Source organism: Periplaneta americana, chromosome 16, assembly GCF_040183065.1.
Source record: "Periplaneta americana isolate PAMFEO1 chromosome 16, P.americana_PAMFEO1_priV1, whole genome shotgun sequence".
Lineage (NCBI taxonomy): Eukaryota > Metazoa > Arthropoda > Insecta > Blattodea > Blattidae > Periplaneta > Periplaneta americana.
The window spans coordinates 165646288-165666713 of NC_091132.1; the positions used below are offsets into that span (position 1 = coordinate 165646288).

At 35.7% G+C, this 20426-nt stretch overlaps 1 protein-coding gene across 5 annotated transcripts in view; it reads left to right on the forward strand.

Moving 5' to 3' along the window:
• LOC138691780 (zinc finger protein 235-like) overlaps positions 1–20426 on the forward strand; it is a 187164-nt gene that overhangs the window by 164875 nt on the left and 1863 nt on the right. For 2 of the 5 annotated variants that reach the window (XM_069814157.1, XM_069814159.1), the window contains one exon: positions 93–4653. The exons of 1 other annotated variant lie outside the window; for it this stretch is intronic. In XM_069814157.1, coding sequence (XP_069670258.1) covers positions 93–915 — 823 coding nt within the window. In that variant the 3' untranslated portion in view covers positions 916–4653. Of the gene's footprint in view, positions 1–92; positions 4654–14080; positions 14973–16774; positions 18268–20426 lie in introns of those variants that run through there. 2 more of the 5 variants (XR_011329960.1, XM_069814160.1) reach the window with 2 other exon arrangements.

Here is a 20426-nt window from a genome sequence, read left to right on the forward strand (position 1 = left end):
TATCAGTTTCTCGTATATTACTCTGCTTATGGGGCATATATTTCTTCATTGAGAAAAACGTACTCTCCACTCATAACACTTATAAATGTTAGTGTTGCAGTTAGCCGTAATGGTGGAGTTGCAAAATTCTGCGAAAATATTCCTGAAGAGGAGGACGGCAAGAAATACGATTGTGACTTTTGTGGAATGTCTTTTCTCCGCTTTGTAAGACTCAAAAGCCATTACCTCGTACACAAATCTCACAAGGAATTCAATGGCGATGTGCGTGGAAAGTGTTTTTCACGATCGGGGGATTTCGAAAAGAATTCGCGCGTTCACTCAAGCGAGAAACAATTCAGTTGTGACGTTTGCGGAAAGTGCTTTTCAAATTCCACCGTTCTCAAGAGGCATTCACGCGTGCACACAAACGAGAGGCCATTCAGTTGTGACGTGTGTGGAAAGAGTTTTTCGCAATCGCCACATCTCGAGAGGCATTCACGCATGCACTCAAGCGAGAAACCATTCTGTTGCGACGTGTGTGACAAGTGTTTTTCAAGATCAGAAAATCTTAAAAGGCATTCATTGGTGCATACTCGCAAGAAGCCATTCAGCTGTGACGTGTGTGGGAAGTGTTTTTCAAGATCAGAACATCTTAAAAGGCATTCAGTGGTGCACACAGGCAAGCAGCCATTCAGTTGTGACGCGTGTGGGAAGTTCTTTTCTAAATCCTATCTCAAGAAGCATTCACGCGTGCACAGAAAAGAAAGGCCATTCAGTTGTGACGTGTGTGGAAAGAGTTTTTCGCAGTTTTCACATCTCGAGAGGCATTTTCGCGTCCACTCAGGCGTGAAACCATTCAGTTGTGACGTGTGTGGAAAGAGTTTTTCGCAATTTTCACATCTCGAGAGGCATTCACGCGTCCACGCAGGCAAGTAAGCATTCAGTTGTGACGTGTGTTGGAGGTACTTTTCACAGTCCTACGATCTCAAGAAGCATTCACTCGTGCACATAAACGCAACTTCATTCAGTTCTGATGTGTGTGTAAAGTGTTTTTGAAAGTCCCACGATCGCAAGATTCATTCGCTCGTGCACACAAACGAGAGGCCATTCAGTTATGGTGTGTGTGGAAAGAGTTTTTCACGGTTAGGAAATCTGGAGAGATTCACACGTGCACTCAGGCGCGAAACCATTCTGTTGCGCCGTGTGTCAGAAGTGTTTTTCAAGATCTTCAACACTTAAAAGCCATTCAGTTGTGCACACTAGCGAGAAGCTTTCAGTTGTGACGTTTGCGGAATGAGTTTTTCGCTCTTCGAGAGATTTGTTCATTCACGCCTACACACTGGTGAGAAGCCATCCGTTTGTGACTTGTGTGGCAACTGTTTTCTTCAGTCTAAAATAGCATTCCCGCCTGCACATGGCAAGAAGCCAATCAATTGTGACGTGACGTGTGTGCAAAATGTTCTTCTCTCGCGGAATATATCTCATTATGCATTCACGTGTTCACGCAGGCGAGAAGCCGTTTAGTTGTGATGTGTATAGGAAGTTTTTTGCACGTCCGGTGAATCTCCAGATGCTTTTTGTGGAAAACTGTTCAGTTCTGGTGTCTTTTGAATGGATATTTTGCCCTGGGAAAATTTTAGTATCTATTCATGTATGCATACATACGAGATACTGTTCAGTTGTCATGTGTGTGGAATGCGGTTTTTTATGGCGCACACATCTTAATATACATTCATGCGTGTACATAGTTATATTTCGTAATAAATATTTAAATATTCTCCATTTTAATCACTGTTTTGTTTTATAATGCTAGCTTTAAAGTGTGTTTCAGCAAGAAACTGTTTGTTCTTAAAATCTATAATAAGTTGTCCGGCTTTTTTAATCGGATAATTTTTAGTACTTGACTTTTATTGTAATTATAATTTTAATACTAATTTTAATTATATTTTTAATTGCATTCTTAATATTGTAGTTGTAATCCCCTGTAAGGGGGGGGAAGAGATAACCTGATGGCCTTATCTCTACCAAGTTAAATAAATACTATACTAAAATGTTCATGACCGAGAAGCCATATAGTTGGATCTTGTTTGGAAGGTCTTTTTCTGCTGAGAGGTATCTCAAATGACATTTATGCTCATCTCCTGGCGAGATGTGATTGAATTGTCAAGTTTGGTTTAACTTGATGGAATGGAGGAAGTGTTAAATGTGATGCTTTTGGGTAGAACTATACACAGTAGTCTAGGAAGTTAGCAATACCACAGTCTAGTATATACAGTCGCGAAGCTTAGCGTGATTTTTTGCATTTCTCGCGATAGTTGCTAGCCGCTTGGAGCGCTGTGTGTACTAGGAACAATAGACTGTGTCACTGCCATCGTGATTTAATACAGGCCGTAAGGCAAACAATGTGACTCACTTAACCCGATCACGAAGGGCGGCGTTTCAACCATATAAATTAATTGGAATGCATAAAAAGTAACATATATTTCTCTAAAATGCAGTGTAATTGCATTAATAAAATTTAAAACAATGATTAGGAGACACTTCAGACATAATTCCACGCGAGTTAAGGTGTAATATTATTTTTGGTGTGAAAATGACGTTGTTTATATGTGTAATAGACTACCTGCCTTTATTTCGATTAATTATTGCGAAATTATTGTACATTCATTTATGCTCGATTCAAATTTTTCAGTTGCACCGCACGAATATTTAGATATGTTGAAATTATAGGTTATGTGTACTGTCCCAGTTGCCCCTTTCTGTCTCATTTTATTGGTCTCCAATGCCCTGCCATTCATATGGAAATATTATAGGTTATGTTTATTATATCTTATATTCCTAAATTCGCAATTATACATTATAATTAAGCATAATGTTATGTATGATACTCCGCACATTCAATTTGTCTATTTTAATACTACAAATTTAGTACTGAATTATTGTATTTATATACTACCCAAGAGACGAAGTAACAATCGTACGTACACTAATTTCATAAGAGCGGTATGATAAATTTTCTGTCTTTATTGAGGAAGATAGATGTGCTATATTAAAATCACAATATAAATTCTTTTTTATTAAACCTCAAAGTAGCTTCTATTCTAAACTTAAAATGTTGATTCGAAAAGATTATGTTAACGTGTAAAATTCTCTTCACATTAAAATAACATAATTTTGTAATTATTTCTGCAACATATTATGCAACAAGAAGTAAAGGGAACTGATGGACACATTACACTAAATGAAACTTAGCTATGATACGCAATAAAGTTATATTATAATAATTCACTCAGCTCCATACACTGAAATAGAAAACCCGAACATATATTACGGATTGGTCTAGATCGAAAAGGCATTGACTTTGCCGTATTTCGCATTGTTGTGTAAACTGTGAAATGTTCGTTATCGGTTGTAATAAATGTAAATGGATAAAATACAATAATTTGAGTAATAATATGGGACAAGGAAACGTTTGTTTCTCTATAAATTCTAAGAAAAAGAGGTCAGAGTTATCCTTCCGAAAGATCCAGGAAGGTGAGGTTATAAAATGTAATATATGCTTTATGAAAATAATATATAAACCTTATGTATTTCGTATTTCAATAGTGGAAGGAAGGTGTTAATTTTTTAAAAGAACACGATATCAAAAGTACAATACATGTTATCGTGTGGTAGGGAAAGACTCTGTGATGAGCAGAGTCCGTGGATATACCAGAGTAGCGCAATCACCGAGTCGGCCGCCATTGTTAGTCCTTTTCAACACGCTAGGGATAGGAATATTTAAAGTAAAACTCAGATATTTTTAATTTGAAGGGTAAAAACGTCTAAAGGATCTTCTTACATTATAGAACATTATTGTCAGTCAACATACTAATGTAAAAAAACTTCATTTAATAATTATAATAGCATAAATATACATTTAAGTGTTCAATACACTTCTTCATAAACGTCACAGTTATAGGTATTGCAGCAACAAGAACTTAATAAATTACAAGTAACAAATGAAAACAACAATGTTGCAAATAAAATAACAATAAATCTAAACATTTCCAACTGCATTCCTCGTGCAAACTCTCCGGCTTCCTCATATAAGGGGACACTACACTGGTGGCCATAATTCTGGAAACTTTTTGTTTTTGTACTGCATTATTATAACATCTGCATTGATTCATAGATTTATACAATTGAAAATGTTACTCGTGACTGATTCGTTAATTATGGGGTTATAATAAAGGTATTATATTAAATCCTGAATATTTTAACAATAAATAATCATTTCTATGTTTGAAATTATGTTCTTGTCGTTTAGAAGAGTTTCTTTGATCTTTCAATGCTAATCAACAAATCTGCCTCACATCTCTTGGACTTACTTTAGGTTTTCTACCAGTCCTAAGTGTTCCTTTACAAGATTTTGTGGATTTGTACTTCTGCCATAGGCCTACCTTCTGGATCCCAGACACTGTAGCACCATTACCAAGTTTTCTTGCAATTTCCTTGAATGCGCAGCCTTCTTCTCGAAGCGTGACTGCCCTAGAAGGTGTCCAGTCCTTTCGTGGATCCATTTTGATAAAATGATCAATAAAATTTGTTGTAAAGCAATCAGATGTTAACCTAACGAAATCTTAAGTCAGACTAATGATAGAAACACACTAGTAATGTCCACATTTTATGCTAACAGTGCTCAACAATGCTTCTACCGATGAACAATAATCTTAGAATAAAAAATGGGCCAGTTTTTATTACAGTAAATAATGGGAAATTATAATGAAATCTGAAATGAATATTTAGATCTTAAACGACAAGAACATAATTTCCCACATAGTAACGATTATTTATTGTTAAAATATTCAGGATTTAATATAATACCTTTATTATAACCCCATAATTAACGAAACAGTCATGAGTAACATTTTCAATTGTATAAATCTGTGAATCAATGCAGATGTTATAATAATTCAGTACAAAAACAAAAAGTTTCCAGAATTATGGCCACCAGTGTATACTGAATTTTCGCGAAGTTCATTAGTATTAAGAGTTCACAACAATGAAATCCATAACTACCATACTTACGAAGCTAGATTCATCTAACTTTTATCACTTATATATCTGCTTAATAGTGACAAGTGTACACAATTGTATCCGCATATGATACGTGGTTTGCATTTTATTAATTATTTTATTAAAATATTGTACCGCTTTATATAAAAAAAGGCGCTTGCACTACAATTGACATTATTCTTAAGTGATTTTCACTTACATGGCTCCTTACATACATGGAATCAAAGCTTACTATAGGGTTTCCTGTAAAATTAATCAGTAAATTACTAAAATTTTTTATTATAAAAAAAAATAAATTAATAGCCATAAAATTTCCTAGTAGGTAATTTACCCATTCACTCTACAGAAAACTCCAATAGTAATGTTTGTTCCAATGTATATAAAGAATCATATAAGTGAATATCAATTAAAAATAATGTAAATTGTGATGCAATGAACTTTTTGTATAAAGCAATACAATATTATTCTATTAAGTTATTAATAAAATGCAAACCACTTATTATAGAGAGACGAAATTTTGTACATGTGTTATTACTAACTAGATATACTAGTGATAAACATTTTGTGAATTTAGCTTTAAAAATATGGTCGTTAGTAATTTCAGTATAATGTCCCCAAGGATACACTGACATGAGTTTTTGTCATTTTTGGTCAAAAAATCGTTTCTTTGTTTTTACCTTAAAAAATTCATTTTTTGGTCTAAAGATGCCCTCTGCCAATTTTCATGACAATACGACCGGTCTATCAACTATTTAGGGTCACATTTTTAAAAGGTTGCGGAATCTGACTGTTAATTTAAATGCTCCGTCCACGCCCTCCACTCCGAATTATGCGATCATTTTGGAAATTACGCTCTATTTCATACATTATTTATTATATTTGATTTCCGATTGAGCCAATGTAGCTTCTCGACTTCTCGAAATATTTCTTCATAGAATCCAACACATGTTAGGCCTACTTCAAAGGCTACTTCCTTTTAAAAAACATTCAGTTACAAAGGAGAGCACAACTCTTGTCTAAAGGAAAATTCCGCTTGTTGCTAGTAGCCATAACAACGTGTTTTCCATGATTGGTTTTTGTTTGTGATACAAGAAATATTTGCAAGTTTCTAACAGTTTTATTATTAGTGTTATAATAGTGTCTACAGTCTATAGTGATTTGTAAATAATATTTATCTATTATAGTGTTTTCATAAGTTTACATAGTTTTTTTAGTCATCTTTATTTACTAGTGTAAGTTACGTGTGCACAGCGTGGTAGTGTATATAAGGGTAAGTTCTATAATATTGTGACAGCGACGTGAGATTCGAACTCACGACCAGCGTCCCGCAAGAGAGCAGATCGCGCGGGCTCCACGAAGCACTGAGGGACGGCGCGCGGCGGAGAGAAGAGAGGGGAAAGGGCCTACGCGCGAGGGGAGGCTGCGCGCGCAGCTGCTACTTACGAAGTGAAGGGGGAACGGACCTTCCCGACTCTTCCAGAAGCCCGTCGAAGTGGAAAAATCGCGAATTCGAAGTTTCTCGGTTACGTTGCTGTGGTTATAAATTACCGACGCGAAGGAGTGTGTGTGTGTCATTCATGATTAGTTCAGTCAGTAAGCCAGTGAACACAGCAAGCCAGTCTTGTGTACCGGAGTTCGACTCGAGTGTGCGTCCGCAACTGTGTCCGCATCAGAAGGCCTGAGTTCGAGTGCAGTGGGCCGCAGTTGGAGGGACCTGAGTTCGAATGCAGTGGACCGCAGTTGAAGGGACCTGAGTTCGAGTACAGTGGACTGTCTCTGAAGGTCTGTGGTTCGAGATACTGTGAACCTGAGTGACTGAGCTAGAAGAACTGTGAACTGAGAACTGATAGTTCTGATTTGTAAATAGTGCTTGGTAAATATTAGTTAAGATTAACAGTTCATTGTTGCCGAGAGCGTTTAAGGTGAATTGTAGAAAGGAATTATTATTGTTGAGTTGAAATAAATTTACAATATGCTAGGTCTATATGTTTCCAAATGCCTAGAAAATAAAAAAGACAGAGACCTGGTTCATTATTATCATCCAAAACTTTGAAGTGAATTTTCTCCACTTTAATTTACTGTAAATTTTGCATTGCTAAAAATTCTACTCTTTCTACAGATTTTGCACTACGTGCTTGATTTTTGTAGAGGTTTTTTTTTATTTATTTTTTTATGTCGCTTTAACTTAGGAAGTCATATCTCGAAAATAAATAAACAATTCTTACAGTTGACATACAGTTTACTGTATTACAATAATCATTTGAAGTTTTTGAATATGTTCTTAACAAAACTTACTATCATAATTATACCTAACACTCATATTTTTTGTTGTTGCTGTTGTTTAGTCAAATGTCCGAAGACATGTTTGAATCTCATAAGTACCACCAATAAGGCATCACTCATGAGACAACTAGCCCAGGAGGTAATGGGGTAGGGTGGCCAGTTCCTTTCTCCCTCCAATGCATACTTCGCCGATTAGCTCCATATTCCACTAATCAGACTTCAGATGTATACAAACAATTGTTCTTCCTCTGACACATATCGTCAAGTGAGATGTACTGCCTGATAATATATATGCATATCAGCCAGAATATCAATAAAAGGTATTTTAATACTATTTTTTTACGCTTGAGGTGATTTTTTTCTGTTTTTACACTTTTAGTGCATTAAATATTTTAATAATTTTTTTAGTAAAATAAAAGGAAAATTGTATAGTAAGTTTTGTTTCTGAAGGTCTGACAAGTATGCAGACAAAAATTCTGGCCATAGTAGTAGCAATTTTTGAAAACCTAAATTCACACAATTTAAAATTACAAATTAAAGTACAAAATTTCAGAGATCTACCTAGAATAGTTTAGAAAATTGAAATTTCACATCAGTCTAACCTTAATAGGGGTTCTAGTTTCTACGGTCTCTGCATTTTCCAATCGAGCCAAACAATACAATCTTGTCTCAGGAATGAATTCAGAAGTTCACAAATATATTATGTAATTCTTGCAAATAGCAAATAGGATTAAATTCAGAAATGCTTGATTTGAAAGGTGGTAAAAATTTGACACTGATCCTAATTGGTACAAGATTTTCATTTGTTTTATGTAGAAATATCATTGCTAAAACAACTTAAATTCTAAGATTAGTTTTATAAAAATATTTTGGGGCCCAAATTTTGAAAAAAATAAATATCAAAATACAGTCATTCATTAATCTCACAATGTATGCTCGCTTAGGTAGTGGATCGTTCCTTTTTATATTTATAGTCACTTCTTTCCTTTTTCCTTATTTCTTTCACCTTGTCACAGAGAAAACAAATGTGCGCTTTTTTCAGTTCACCGTGAACAGTTCTGAACACAGCAGCATTGCATTTTTTCGCACTTAAATTACATTCTTTCCCTATACAACTGTATACTGCATAGCGCGCGCTGGACTAACAATGGCGGATTTGTCGGCATTTGCCGGCTCAAACGATTGCGGTACTCTGGATATCTACGGACTCTGGTGTTGAGGCGATAGTAGCGATCCTGGTGGCTAGCATCTATCTATGGATGCATATTTCAACTGTCTTTGTTTGCATATTTAGTAAGTATTGAGCTTCGCAACTGTATATACTAAACTGTGGCAATACATTCTCACAAGCAAAAAACAGTACTAGTGGAATGACTAGGAAAAACTAGTGGACTATAGTCATTTCAAAATGTAGGTACGTTTACACAAGCGAGAAACATTTCGAGAGCCATATCTGTCAACACGTGCGAGTAATACATTACTTTGGACACGAGGATTCGCGTGCAGGCACTCCAGAATCCATTCTATTTGTAGGGTATGGCTATTGTTTTGTAGTCACAGCACAGTTCCGGAAATTCTCTGTTACTGGTAATAGCGATTTTATCCGAGAAGTTTTGCGCGTTCAACAATATTTACGAAAGTTAAGGGCATTTATTCTTGGAAAATTACAGGGATTGCATTGCAGCTCTAGTATCAAAGACTTACGGACCAAAACTTAATGATTGATACGAAAATCTTTAGATCCCCCTTTTCTTGTCCTTGGAGTTAGTCTTGTGATTTGCAGTCGTTTCCACTCTAGAGCTTACGCATATTCGTACCTACGTCACAACCTGTATGAATCACGTATCGGTAAGAGGTGGCGCTGTATGGCAGCTTAGACTTTGGAAGTATTGAGAGTTGGAACCAGTGACAAACATCTGACGGTAGCAAAATTTCAGGTTTATAAGTTACATCTTAGCGCTTTTGTTGAGAGAATTGTCTAGATATAGGTTACCTAAAATGGCATGACACATACATACCTGTGAGAAGTAATATATTTCCGATGATATTATAAGTGCCCTCAATCCGAAATTGAATTCATGTTTTCATTATAATCTTAGATTTTTCTGTACTTTTGAAAATAATAATAAAAGAATGTGAAAACTGACAAATTTCATGATTAAAAAAATAAATCTAATTCGATAATCTAAGTTGTATTATTGCTATTAAGTTTTGCTGATTGAAGGCCTCTATTCAGTTTTTCATTTTCACGCCAGTATTTTCTGTAAATTTTGGATATAAGGACGAAGAACTTCAAAATTTAAACAAGAATATGAAAAAAGTGATATGATGTACTGTATATTAATTTTAAAACATATTTTAACGCCGTAATATAACATTGGAGACTATTAAATTAATTATTAAACACTATTTTATATTGTATTAATGTTATATTGATTACTATAAATTATTATTAGTAATTACTTACGCCCATTCAGATGAACAAAATGTCGCTTCAAGCGCACAGTTTTGATGCCGTTCTGGGAATCCCTCTTTATGCATCAGCAATAATGCGCCACTATTGCTTTGTTCCATATGCCCTGGTACCATATTTTTATGTCTTTCAAATCGTGATGAAATTAGAATGCGTTACGCATGTAACCAATACATCTCTGCGGTTGATTCCCGGATTCATGACTTACTTTTGGAATTCTGCTCTTTGGTGCTCCACTTCAACCGGAAATAATATTATTGCACTACTGAAGAGGCTTTCTTTTGACAGTTTAAACACACATTTAAGGCTTATACCTATCAATTTCTAGAAGTTCCTTTGGAATAAATATAGAAATGAAGGGATTTTTTTTTTCAGATTTCTGTAGTAGTACTAAAGAAAAAAAGTGAAATTTAGTGTTCCTTTGTTCATGACTTAATTTATATTGTTTTAAAAATATTTAGTGATTCGATTATGTCTAAATTACCAGCTTTAACGTAATAATAATAATAATAATAATAATAATAATAATAATAACAACAACAACACTGGTGTGGATGATTATGATGACGGTGATGATTATAATAATAATAATAATAATAATAATAATAATAATAATAATAACAACAACAACACTGGTGTGGATGATTATGATGACGGTGATGATTATAATAATAATAATAATAATAATAATATTTTGACATTTTCGTGAGTTACAATAATATGTATATTAAGTATATTGCACGTGAAGAAACGAAACTACATACGGGCTTTATAACTATCCATACTGTGGAACTAAACATTATAAACAGATTCTCTGTAGCAAAATAGTTGCACGCCGGCGTTATTATTATTGTACTCAAACCAGGCTAGTCCGCACAATGGATGTTGGCCAAAATGAAAATTCACCCAAGAATATTGATCTAGGAATATTCGCCCAAAGTGATTACACCTAACGATTTTCATTCTCACCCTCACTCACCGGAAATTCACCCACTGCGATGAAGTTTAGTTCATTTCATAGTTAATACATTTTTAGCAATTCGGTTTCGTGGTAAATTTTGTATTCAGAAATGTTTTAAGGTATATGAATATTTTAAGTTCTTTCTTAACATTTCAAAATATCTTTCCGTGGTTGTACTTCTGTTACAAAATTCTTAAGTTTAGATGAATACTTTGAATGTTTACATTTTCAATGGATATCCATGGAGAAACTATTCCAAGTATATATTACCGATTCATAAAGTTTATATGTACAACCTTTAGCCCAGAAATACCAATCGAACCAAGGGATATGGGTGTGCATAAGGAAACCTCATGGCACAAAATGGGCGAACACAGGAGCACCAAATGGATCCTATGCAGAAGTGCAGTATATAAAGTAGAAGAAGATGTCCATCCTCCACCACATGAAGAGCTGGAAGTAGTGCGTCGATGTACAGCTGGTGATGAGCCTTTCGTGGCTGCATCTCAGATTATCGAACGTGAATGCAGCGGGTGCCATAACACATGCTTCAGTTTTTCCTCTGAGGAAATCCCTAAAAAGAAATATAAACCAAAGGTGCCAAAGAAATTTTTCTGTCAACCGAAAATCTCTGCGAGATCTTCGAGTTATACCACCAGAACTGCTGTCTTAGCATTTGTTCCTGTCGAAGATGTACCAGCGTGTTTTCATTCTGTTCTCGAGACCATGCAGAGAATTATGACAGATTTCGTCAAATATGTCAAGGCCACCTGCATTGGGATTACTGCAGGAGGGCGTCGGCCTGCTACAGAAGCTCGACATCCTCCTCACTTATGGAATCAGTTCGAAGCAGCTAGATCAAGTGAACCACGCACATTAACACAGAAGCATGGCACAACCGCTTCCAGAACATTGCTTGTAAGAAACATCCCACTGTATAGAAACTCATAATATGTTATTTAAAAAATGAGTAATCCGATGCAGACAGAATGTGATTCAGGACTTGGATCTAGGACAAAGAGTAAATGAAACACAAAGACGAAAATATAAAAGCTTAATCACCATTAAATCGAGGAAAATTCGTCCCAGCACCGGGAATCGAACCCGGGACCACTCAACTCTGCGTGCTGAGGGCTCTTTCCAACTGAGCTATGCCGGGACACGATCCACGGTGCCGGTCGAACTGTACAATGAGAGGAGTTGGAGTCCCATGTTAGTTAGAAGGAGAGAGAGATGCGATTCAAGAGTGCCAATACTGCGAAGTGACACTTCATGTTTTTCGCAGCATTTATATACAGCCGTGGACGAATTTGGTTGAAAGAGACGGAAACGGGAGGAAAAGATTTAAAATGCACGGGAGAAGCTGTGCTTGCAAGGGAGTTTGGGGCTGAGAAAAACTGAATATGTGATCTCCAAGCCTGTTAGCCACTTTTCTCTCTCTGGTTTCGTTCCTCCACTGAAAGTAATTTTGAAGGTGAAAAGCCGGAAATGGACGTAACCTAATAGCTAGCACATAAAAGGCGGAGAGGGACGCGTTAGAGAAGTTTGCTTAAGTAACACAAGAACAAACGCGAAAGGTGTTAGTTGGAAATTCTTCTCTCACAGTGCCAGTGGAGTCCAGTAAACTCGCTCATATGACAAGTGTGATGTTCGAAGGCTGACCTAAGACCGCCACAAGAAACACCTGGATTTGTAAGTTTGAACTGTAAAAGTCCCCTGTGCGAAGAAAGTGGAGTAACGTCTCTCAAGTAACAGGGTAATGTACGAAGCTAAGCCAGCGCATCTTTGTGGAAAATTCTTTGCAATATTAACGGAATCTCTATGGGCAAAGAAATGTAAGTCGTGGACGATTTCTTTTAGGGCTCATCCCGATAATCGTCTCAGAGGCTTAGGAACTCCTTAGCAATGATGAATTTGTATATAGGCATTGTGTATCCAAATAATTTCAAGGGAAAAATTGTTCCGGGGCCGGGTATCGATCCCGGGACCTCTGGTTGAACGTACCAGCGCTCTACCACTGAGCTACCCGGGAATTCCACCCGACACCGTCTCAACTTTTCCCTTTATATCCACACAACGCGCGTGGGCTGACGAAACGCCAGAGACCCACAACGAGTGCACACAATCTCTGTGTGACTTGGAATTGTGGTTTTCTGTTAACGTACAGAGTAACGTATATATTATGCAAACCTAGTCTTTCAGGTGAAGCTCCCTGTAAAGCAGATCTGAATAATTTCAAGGGAAAAATTGTTCCGGGGCCGGGTATCGATCCGGGACCTCTGGTTGAACGTACCAGCGCTCTACCACTGAGCTAATGTTCACATTACTGGGAATAAGTATCCAGAAACCTATGTGTCACGGTCTTCTATATGAATTGCTATCCAGCTAGCTTAGTTATCCTTTCTAGAATATTCTTTTAGGTGTTTATATATTTGCTGTATAGAACGAATTATTCTGTGCTAAATTTGGTTTAACATAGTGCTTAAGATTTAGGGCCCAAAGCAGGTAAGTAACTGCAAATATATCAGTGCACGCTAAGCAATATACCGTTGCATTGTATTCCGCAAAAGTTAGGAGTAAACAGTAAACAGTGCCATTCAAAACAAGAGGCGTGGAATGCTTACTGCAGATGTTGTGCTCCTCCATGGCAATGCTCGTCCACATACGGCTCGGTGCACAGCAGCTGTTTTTGACGGAATTTGGCTGGGAGTTGTTTGATCATCCACCCTACAGTCCTGATCTTGCTCCCAGCGATTTTCACGTTTTCTTACACCTCAAGAAATTCCTGTCCTCAGGTGACCGTTTTGGCAACGACGAAGAGCTGAAGACGTCTGTCACACGCTGGTTCCATTCACAGGCGGCAGAGTTCCACGACAGAGGGATACAAAAGTTGATCCCACGATACGACAGGTGTCTCAATTCTGATGGTGACTTTGTTGAAAACTAGCTGAAACATTGCTGTACCTGTTGCCAGTAAATGTTTTCCTGAAAGTGTGTGGCATTTTTTTTAATAGGGACACATACTTTCTGGATGCGCCTCGTACCTTTACCCCATAAGACGACCGTCGAAAATGTATTGATCAGTTAAATTATTCTTCACCAAACCATACTACACATTGTAACTGAAGCGATGGTGGGACAATCTGGGGGGGGATTTTTACAAAATTGAACAAATTTTGACTTTCGCATAACTCATTGCGTTTTCTTCTCTTATTGAAATTTCTACTTGGACTCAGTTGGATTTGAAAGTAAGTATATTGCATGAAAATAATTTTACTCTAACTACAGATGCATCATTTCTGTTCTCTTTCATCTTTGTATTTCAGAAAAAGTTGTATGACCTAGACACAGTAAAGAATGAGCTGAAAAAGGAAGTTTCAATAAAGGAGAATGAGATTCTGACCGATAGGTGAGTGTGGCGAGCGTGTCTTCACGCTGTCCTTTCTTACATTGCTTCATTAATATCACATACAGCATTAATTTGCAATGTATTATGGTGTGGAATGATTTTGCCATTCACTATGAACTAGTTTGAAAGAAGACCAAAAAGTGTCTACTAATGGGAAGCACCAGGGCAACTGAAAAGTGGTAGATCACGTACGTTATGGAAGGGGGAAGACTTAATGAAAGCAATGAGGATAGGGAGTTATATATAGAAGACACACAAGATCGAGAAGGCTGAAGTTTGGGAGTGTCGATGTGGTATTGTGCTGTATAAAGATTGATAGATGTACCGGAATGTGATTGTTATTGATATAGACTAGATATTTTGATACTGAAAAGATCTAAGTTATATTAAAATACTGCTTCCAAGACGTTAAGTCCATTCAAACCATGCCCATATGACTTACGTCTCTAATATTTATGGCCACATTTTATGTGTGTCCATTTTCTTGGGTCCATGACTGTTATGTCCAGTTTCATTTATGTCCACTTTTATTTATGTCCACTTTCATTGATGTCCACTTTTATTTGTTCTCTTTCATTTATGTCCACTTTCATTTATGTCCACTTTCATTTATATCCCCTTTCATTTATGTCCACTTTCATTTATGTCCACTTTTATTTATGTCCACTTTCATTTATATCCACTTTCATTTATATCCCCTTTCATTTATGTTCACTTTCATTTATGTCCACTTTTATGTATGTCCACTTTCATTTATTTACACTTTTATTTATGACCTCTTTCATTTATATCCACTTTCATTTATATCCCCTTTCATTTATGTCCACTTACATTTATGTCCACTTTTATGTATGTCCACTTTCATTTATTTACACTTTCATTTATGTCCACTTTTATTTATGTCCACTTTCATTTATATCCCCTTTCATTTATGTCCACGTTTATGTATATCCACGTTCATTTATTTACACTTTTATTTATGACCTCTTTCATTTATATCCACTTTCATTTATGTTCACTTTTATTTATGTCCACTTTTATTTATGTCCACTTTCATTTATGTCCACTTTCATTTATTTCCGCTTTTATTTATGTCCGCTTTCATTTGTGTCCACTTTTATTTGTCCTCTTTCATTTATGTCCACTTTTATTTATGTCCACTTTCATTCATGTCCGCTTTTATTTATGTCCGCTTTCATTTATGTCCACTTTTATTTTGTCCACTTTTATTTGTGTCCACTTTCATTTATTTACACTTTTATTTATGTCCTCTTTCATTTATATCCACTTTCATTTATGTCCACTTTTATTTATGTCTGCTTTAATTTATGTCTACTTTTATTTATGTCCATTTTTATTTATGTCCATTTTTATTTATGTCCATTTTTATTTATAAAAAGCGGACATAAATAAAAGTGGACATATCTCCGCTTTCATTTATGTCCACTTTTATTTCGTCGACATTCATTTATTTCCACTTTTATTTATGTCCAATATTTTTTATGTCCACTGTTATTTATTCCTACTGTTATTTATGTCCACTTTTATTTATGTCCAGTTCTATTTTTGTCCACTTTCATTTAATTTCACTCTTATATATGTCCACTTTCATTTAAGTTTACTTTAATTTATGTCCACTTTTTATTGTCCACTTTTTTATTGTCCACTTTTTTTAATACCCATCAGCAGTCTTCTTAGCTTCCTGTTTCATTGTTCATCGAAACTATGGAAACGGCTACCCTCTTTCCCCTATAAAGTACACTATTCATTCATTCATTTATTTTATTCCATAGATCTTACATGAGCAATGAAGCTTTAACATGTGGAACATGTCAACATTTTACAATATTACAATTACAAATTTTACAAATTTTTATAGTTTTACAATTTAGTAATTTTCTACAATTTTTACAATGTTGTACAATTTTTTTACATCCCACTAAGCCACAACCATGGATGAAGTAAAATTGATCCAGTCTAAAAAAGGAAAAACCTTTGCTATTGTATACAAGTTTTTGTTATCATTGATACAGCAATATTGGACAAAAGAGACACTGGAGATATGTAAAGAGAGATGTGAAAAGGGAGATGTGTGTATTGCAAGATGTTGCACAAACAGGAATGTGGAGAATGGCAAACAAATCTTAAAAGAAGATAATCATACGCATGAACATGTTACTTATCCTGTCGGTTTATTTTTTTTCCTTCCGTAACAGATCTGCAGAACAGGAAAATAGATACAGGAAGTTCTAAAGGAATCTTCAATTATTTTATTGTTAGAAGCTATTTTTCATTTAAATAATTTCATTTCCCAAAATTAAAAAAATAAATAAACTGTGGAAAGAGTTTGAAAGTACAACAGTCTCTCCTAAGTGTAATTTTCATGAGCTGCTTCCTCTCTCATTACTTCCACGTGTCTATATTTCGCTTTAATCAGCCAATTTCATTTCTTACAGCGGAGCTGTACAATATTACTAACAGAATCTTCCACGCTTAATCCCTATATTTTTTCATAGTTTAGTATTTTACGATAGTTCACGTCTTTAGTGACCATGTTCATAGTCTTTCTTGTAATAATCGTAACTTCCACTAAGGGAATTTTTGCTTACAGCTCTTTGAACACGGAGGAAATTAGAATGCCACAGTTGAACCGCAGAAGAATCGAAAATGGTCGCTCAGAGAATCCTGTCATAGATAGTGCACCTCAACTGCAACTCTGCAGTCAATCCTATAGAAGAAAGTTGTCACAGAGTCTCCAAAGCCCGAGAATGCATTTGAGCACCAACACAGCCAAAAAGAGATTTCAGTGTGATACCTGTGGAAAGAATTATAGATTATTACGACATTTCAAAGCTCATATTCGTACGCATTCTGGCGAAAAGCCATTCAAATGCGATGATTGTGAGAGATGTTTTGCGCGCTTAGGTAATCTCGCAGTACATGTGCGTACACATTCTGGCGAGAAGCCATTCAAATGTATTTTTGCTCATTCGAACACTCTGAGATTGCATGTACGTACACATTCTGGCAAGAAGCCATTCAAATGCGATGTTTATAGATTCGATGTTTGTGGCAATCGTTTTGCACGCAGCAATACTCTCAGAATGCATGCTCGAACACATTCTGGCGAGAGGCCATACAAATGCGATGTTGGTAAGAAATGTTTTACAAGGTCGGATGTTCTCATAACTCATATCCGTAGACATTCTGGTGACAAGCCATTCAAGTGTCATGTTTGTGGGATGTGTTATGCACACACGACTTCTCTCAAATTGCATTCTGGCGAGGAGCATTTCGAATGCGATGTTACTGACAATTGTTTTACAGAATCGACTTCTCTGACGAGACATTTATGCACGCATTCTGATAAACTATTTAAGTGAACTATGTGTGGCAAAACGTTTTCAACAAGAGCACTTTTTATTGACCATCTACGTCTCCACATAAGCTAGTAGGTTTTCGGTGTAATGTCCGTAAAAAGTTTATTCACCTACAGCCAAGCACAATTTGGAGTAGGAGTAGCTATACTCTAAATTCGTTACTTAAAATTGTATTATTTTAAAATTTAGTGGACCACTTAAATATTTCTATTAAGTTTTTACGAAATCATTTTCACAACCCTATGATTTCTTTTTTATTTTAGGTGTAGTCTCATTTCTCTTCATTGCATCATATCGCACTGAGCGATCCAACTATTCGATTTGTGACAAGTTCGATTTAGGCTTTGTTCAATTATTATTTGCATATTTTCTGTTTATAGTAATAAAAATATGTGAGTATATTATCCTTACAGAAAAGAAGGATACTTTTGTGAATGTTCTAAACTTAATATAACCGAATTCTGTGTCTATTACCTATTTTCAAGTTTAAGGCTACCAATGCAATGAATATTGGATACGATATTGAAGACTATAGAATTCGATATAACCTATATGCTGAAGCATTAAGCTCAGTAACGGGTTACTATTTTGGAAGGCATGGAAACTGATTTTAGGTTTTTGCAAAACAGAGAGGAAATATTTTATACGTATACGAAACAGTTATTTGCTTATACTAACTCAGTACTTTTAAGTCTCTGAAGTGCACAGAATAATTCAGTTTGCAACGCAGTCATAGGACATTTATTGTCTGTGTTTTCAACATTATAATTAATAATTCTATTTATGTCAGTTGATTATGTATGGTTTTTCTTTACATTGTCTTGCACAACTAATACTAAGAGCCCAAGAATGTTCATCCTGAGCAGCAGATTGCTGGACACCCGTCAAAATGCGACTCATGTGAAGTTAACGATCATCCAACCAGTAGGATAGAGAATTGTGGTTATTATGATCCCCTCAGTCATTTAAGTCATGTCAGCAACCGGATATCGCGTCCTATCATATTTCCCCAAATTCATCACGATACTCGGTAGCCATTAATCCCATTCGCAGGCCAAAATGTAATGAGAAGATTCCTACGCCGTGAGCATTCGAACAAACATTTATTCCGTAGAGCATGTATAGGCCATGATGTCTGACCACGCCACTATGGCGCAGGACACATTTTAATTTTAATATAAATATTTATGTTACTCAGGTGTCACAATTTACTCCAATAGGGTTTATGTTGTGGACCATAGCGCACATCGTAATTGCTCTGTTGCATGCATTAACTCAGATTTTCTTCACGTCCTCATATGAGGACGCACTAATAATATGTCTTTTAGGTCATCTGGCAACATAGGTAGGGATTATTTTAATGATCCCAATTTGCTTTCGCAAGGTTTATGAACCTGTTAATAATTTGCATCTGTTTGAGGAGTGTTAAGAGTTATCGTAATATTAACAGGTGCTGCGTATTTTCCATGGCTGAAATTAGTGATGTTGTAATAGAAGAGTGATTACTGTGTTCTTACAAACGGTTTAACCAGCAAATAAGGATTATAAAGAATGGACACTGAGCGAATTTTCCTGTGTTTTGTATCCCTGTGCGCCAGCGTTCAGATCCACTTTCAAGCGCTAGAGGTTAGTGCAATCGAGCATACGCTAAGATAATAATTGAGTATAGAGCTGAGACACAGGATCCAAACATCGCCTACCTTATTGCATATTCCAGTAACGCTTTGCTTCAAATAAATTCAAATTAACAGCTTTTTTTCAATTCTCAGTGACAAATTAGTTGTAATAATATTTTTTTTATATTTCAGATATAATATATTATATAACATAATATAATACATTATAAAATTAAGTATCAAATTTGTTTAATATTTGTATATAATATAATATAGGTATATGGTTTTACTTCACATAAGAGTTTTGTTTTTCCATTTTCAGTGCTATCAAATCATTACATATTTTAATTGTTGTTGGGGTCAATGTCTCAACTCTAATTATAAAGGACCTCTAGAGGCTATACATTACAGTTAATGACGGATTTATTATTTAATGGATCCAATTTATTTTATTTGAGTACATAATGTACCCAGATGTATTAATTATATGAGTCATTTAATATCTAAGACGGACATCTGTCGACTCCATAGTTTAGATCTAGAGGCAATTTTTTAATTCACAGTGTTCTTTGTAATATTTAACACAATTTATTTTATAAATGTAGTGTTAGAGTTTGCATGTGGTCTCACTAGAACTGGAAAGAGCATGAAAAATTGTATAAAAAACCACAGCTATCTAAATTTCGATTGAGATCAGTTGTCCGTCTTTAATATTAAGCTACTCATATGTATTATATTTCTGCTGTGTCGACTGCTAGCTGGTGTGATGTCAGCGCCAACTCTGGGGAGAAAGCAGAATCTCACGCTCTAGCTGGCTTGAAGGTTACTGAAATCAGTCCGGCTACATCAAAGGTACCGACGCGAAGTGTCCATACTTAATTACCTATACGCTGGTTAACGTTTTAATTGCGAGTTAGATTCAATTCCGGAGATGGTGTTTGATAGTTTGTTGTTTAGTTTCGTCATAATAGAGTTCAATAATTTTGAGATGAATTAGCACATTCTCATAAGAGGACGTCAGGAAAATACAACTTATTTTGTGTTTTAGAATAGCTCTGTCTCTAAGTGAGCTTTTAGAGTTTCTTGAAGGGAATGATGATCCCGAAATTTATTCTTATGACATTACTGCATTACCTGCAGTAAATATGACTAATTATAAGGATTCAGGACCAAAAGACTGCCAAAATCTTGATCGCCTTCCAGGTTCACAGCTATGAGAATAGGTAATAATTATTTCACCGGTACCTTCATCAGCTATCGATAATGT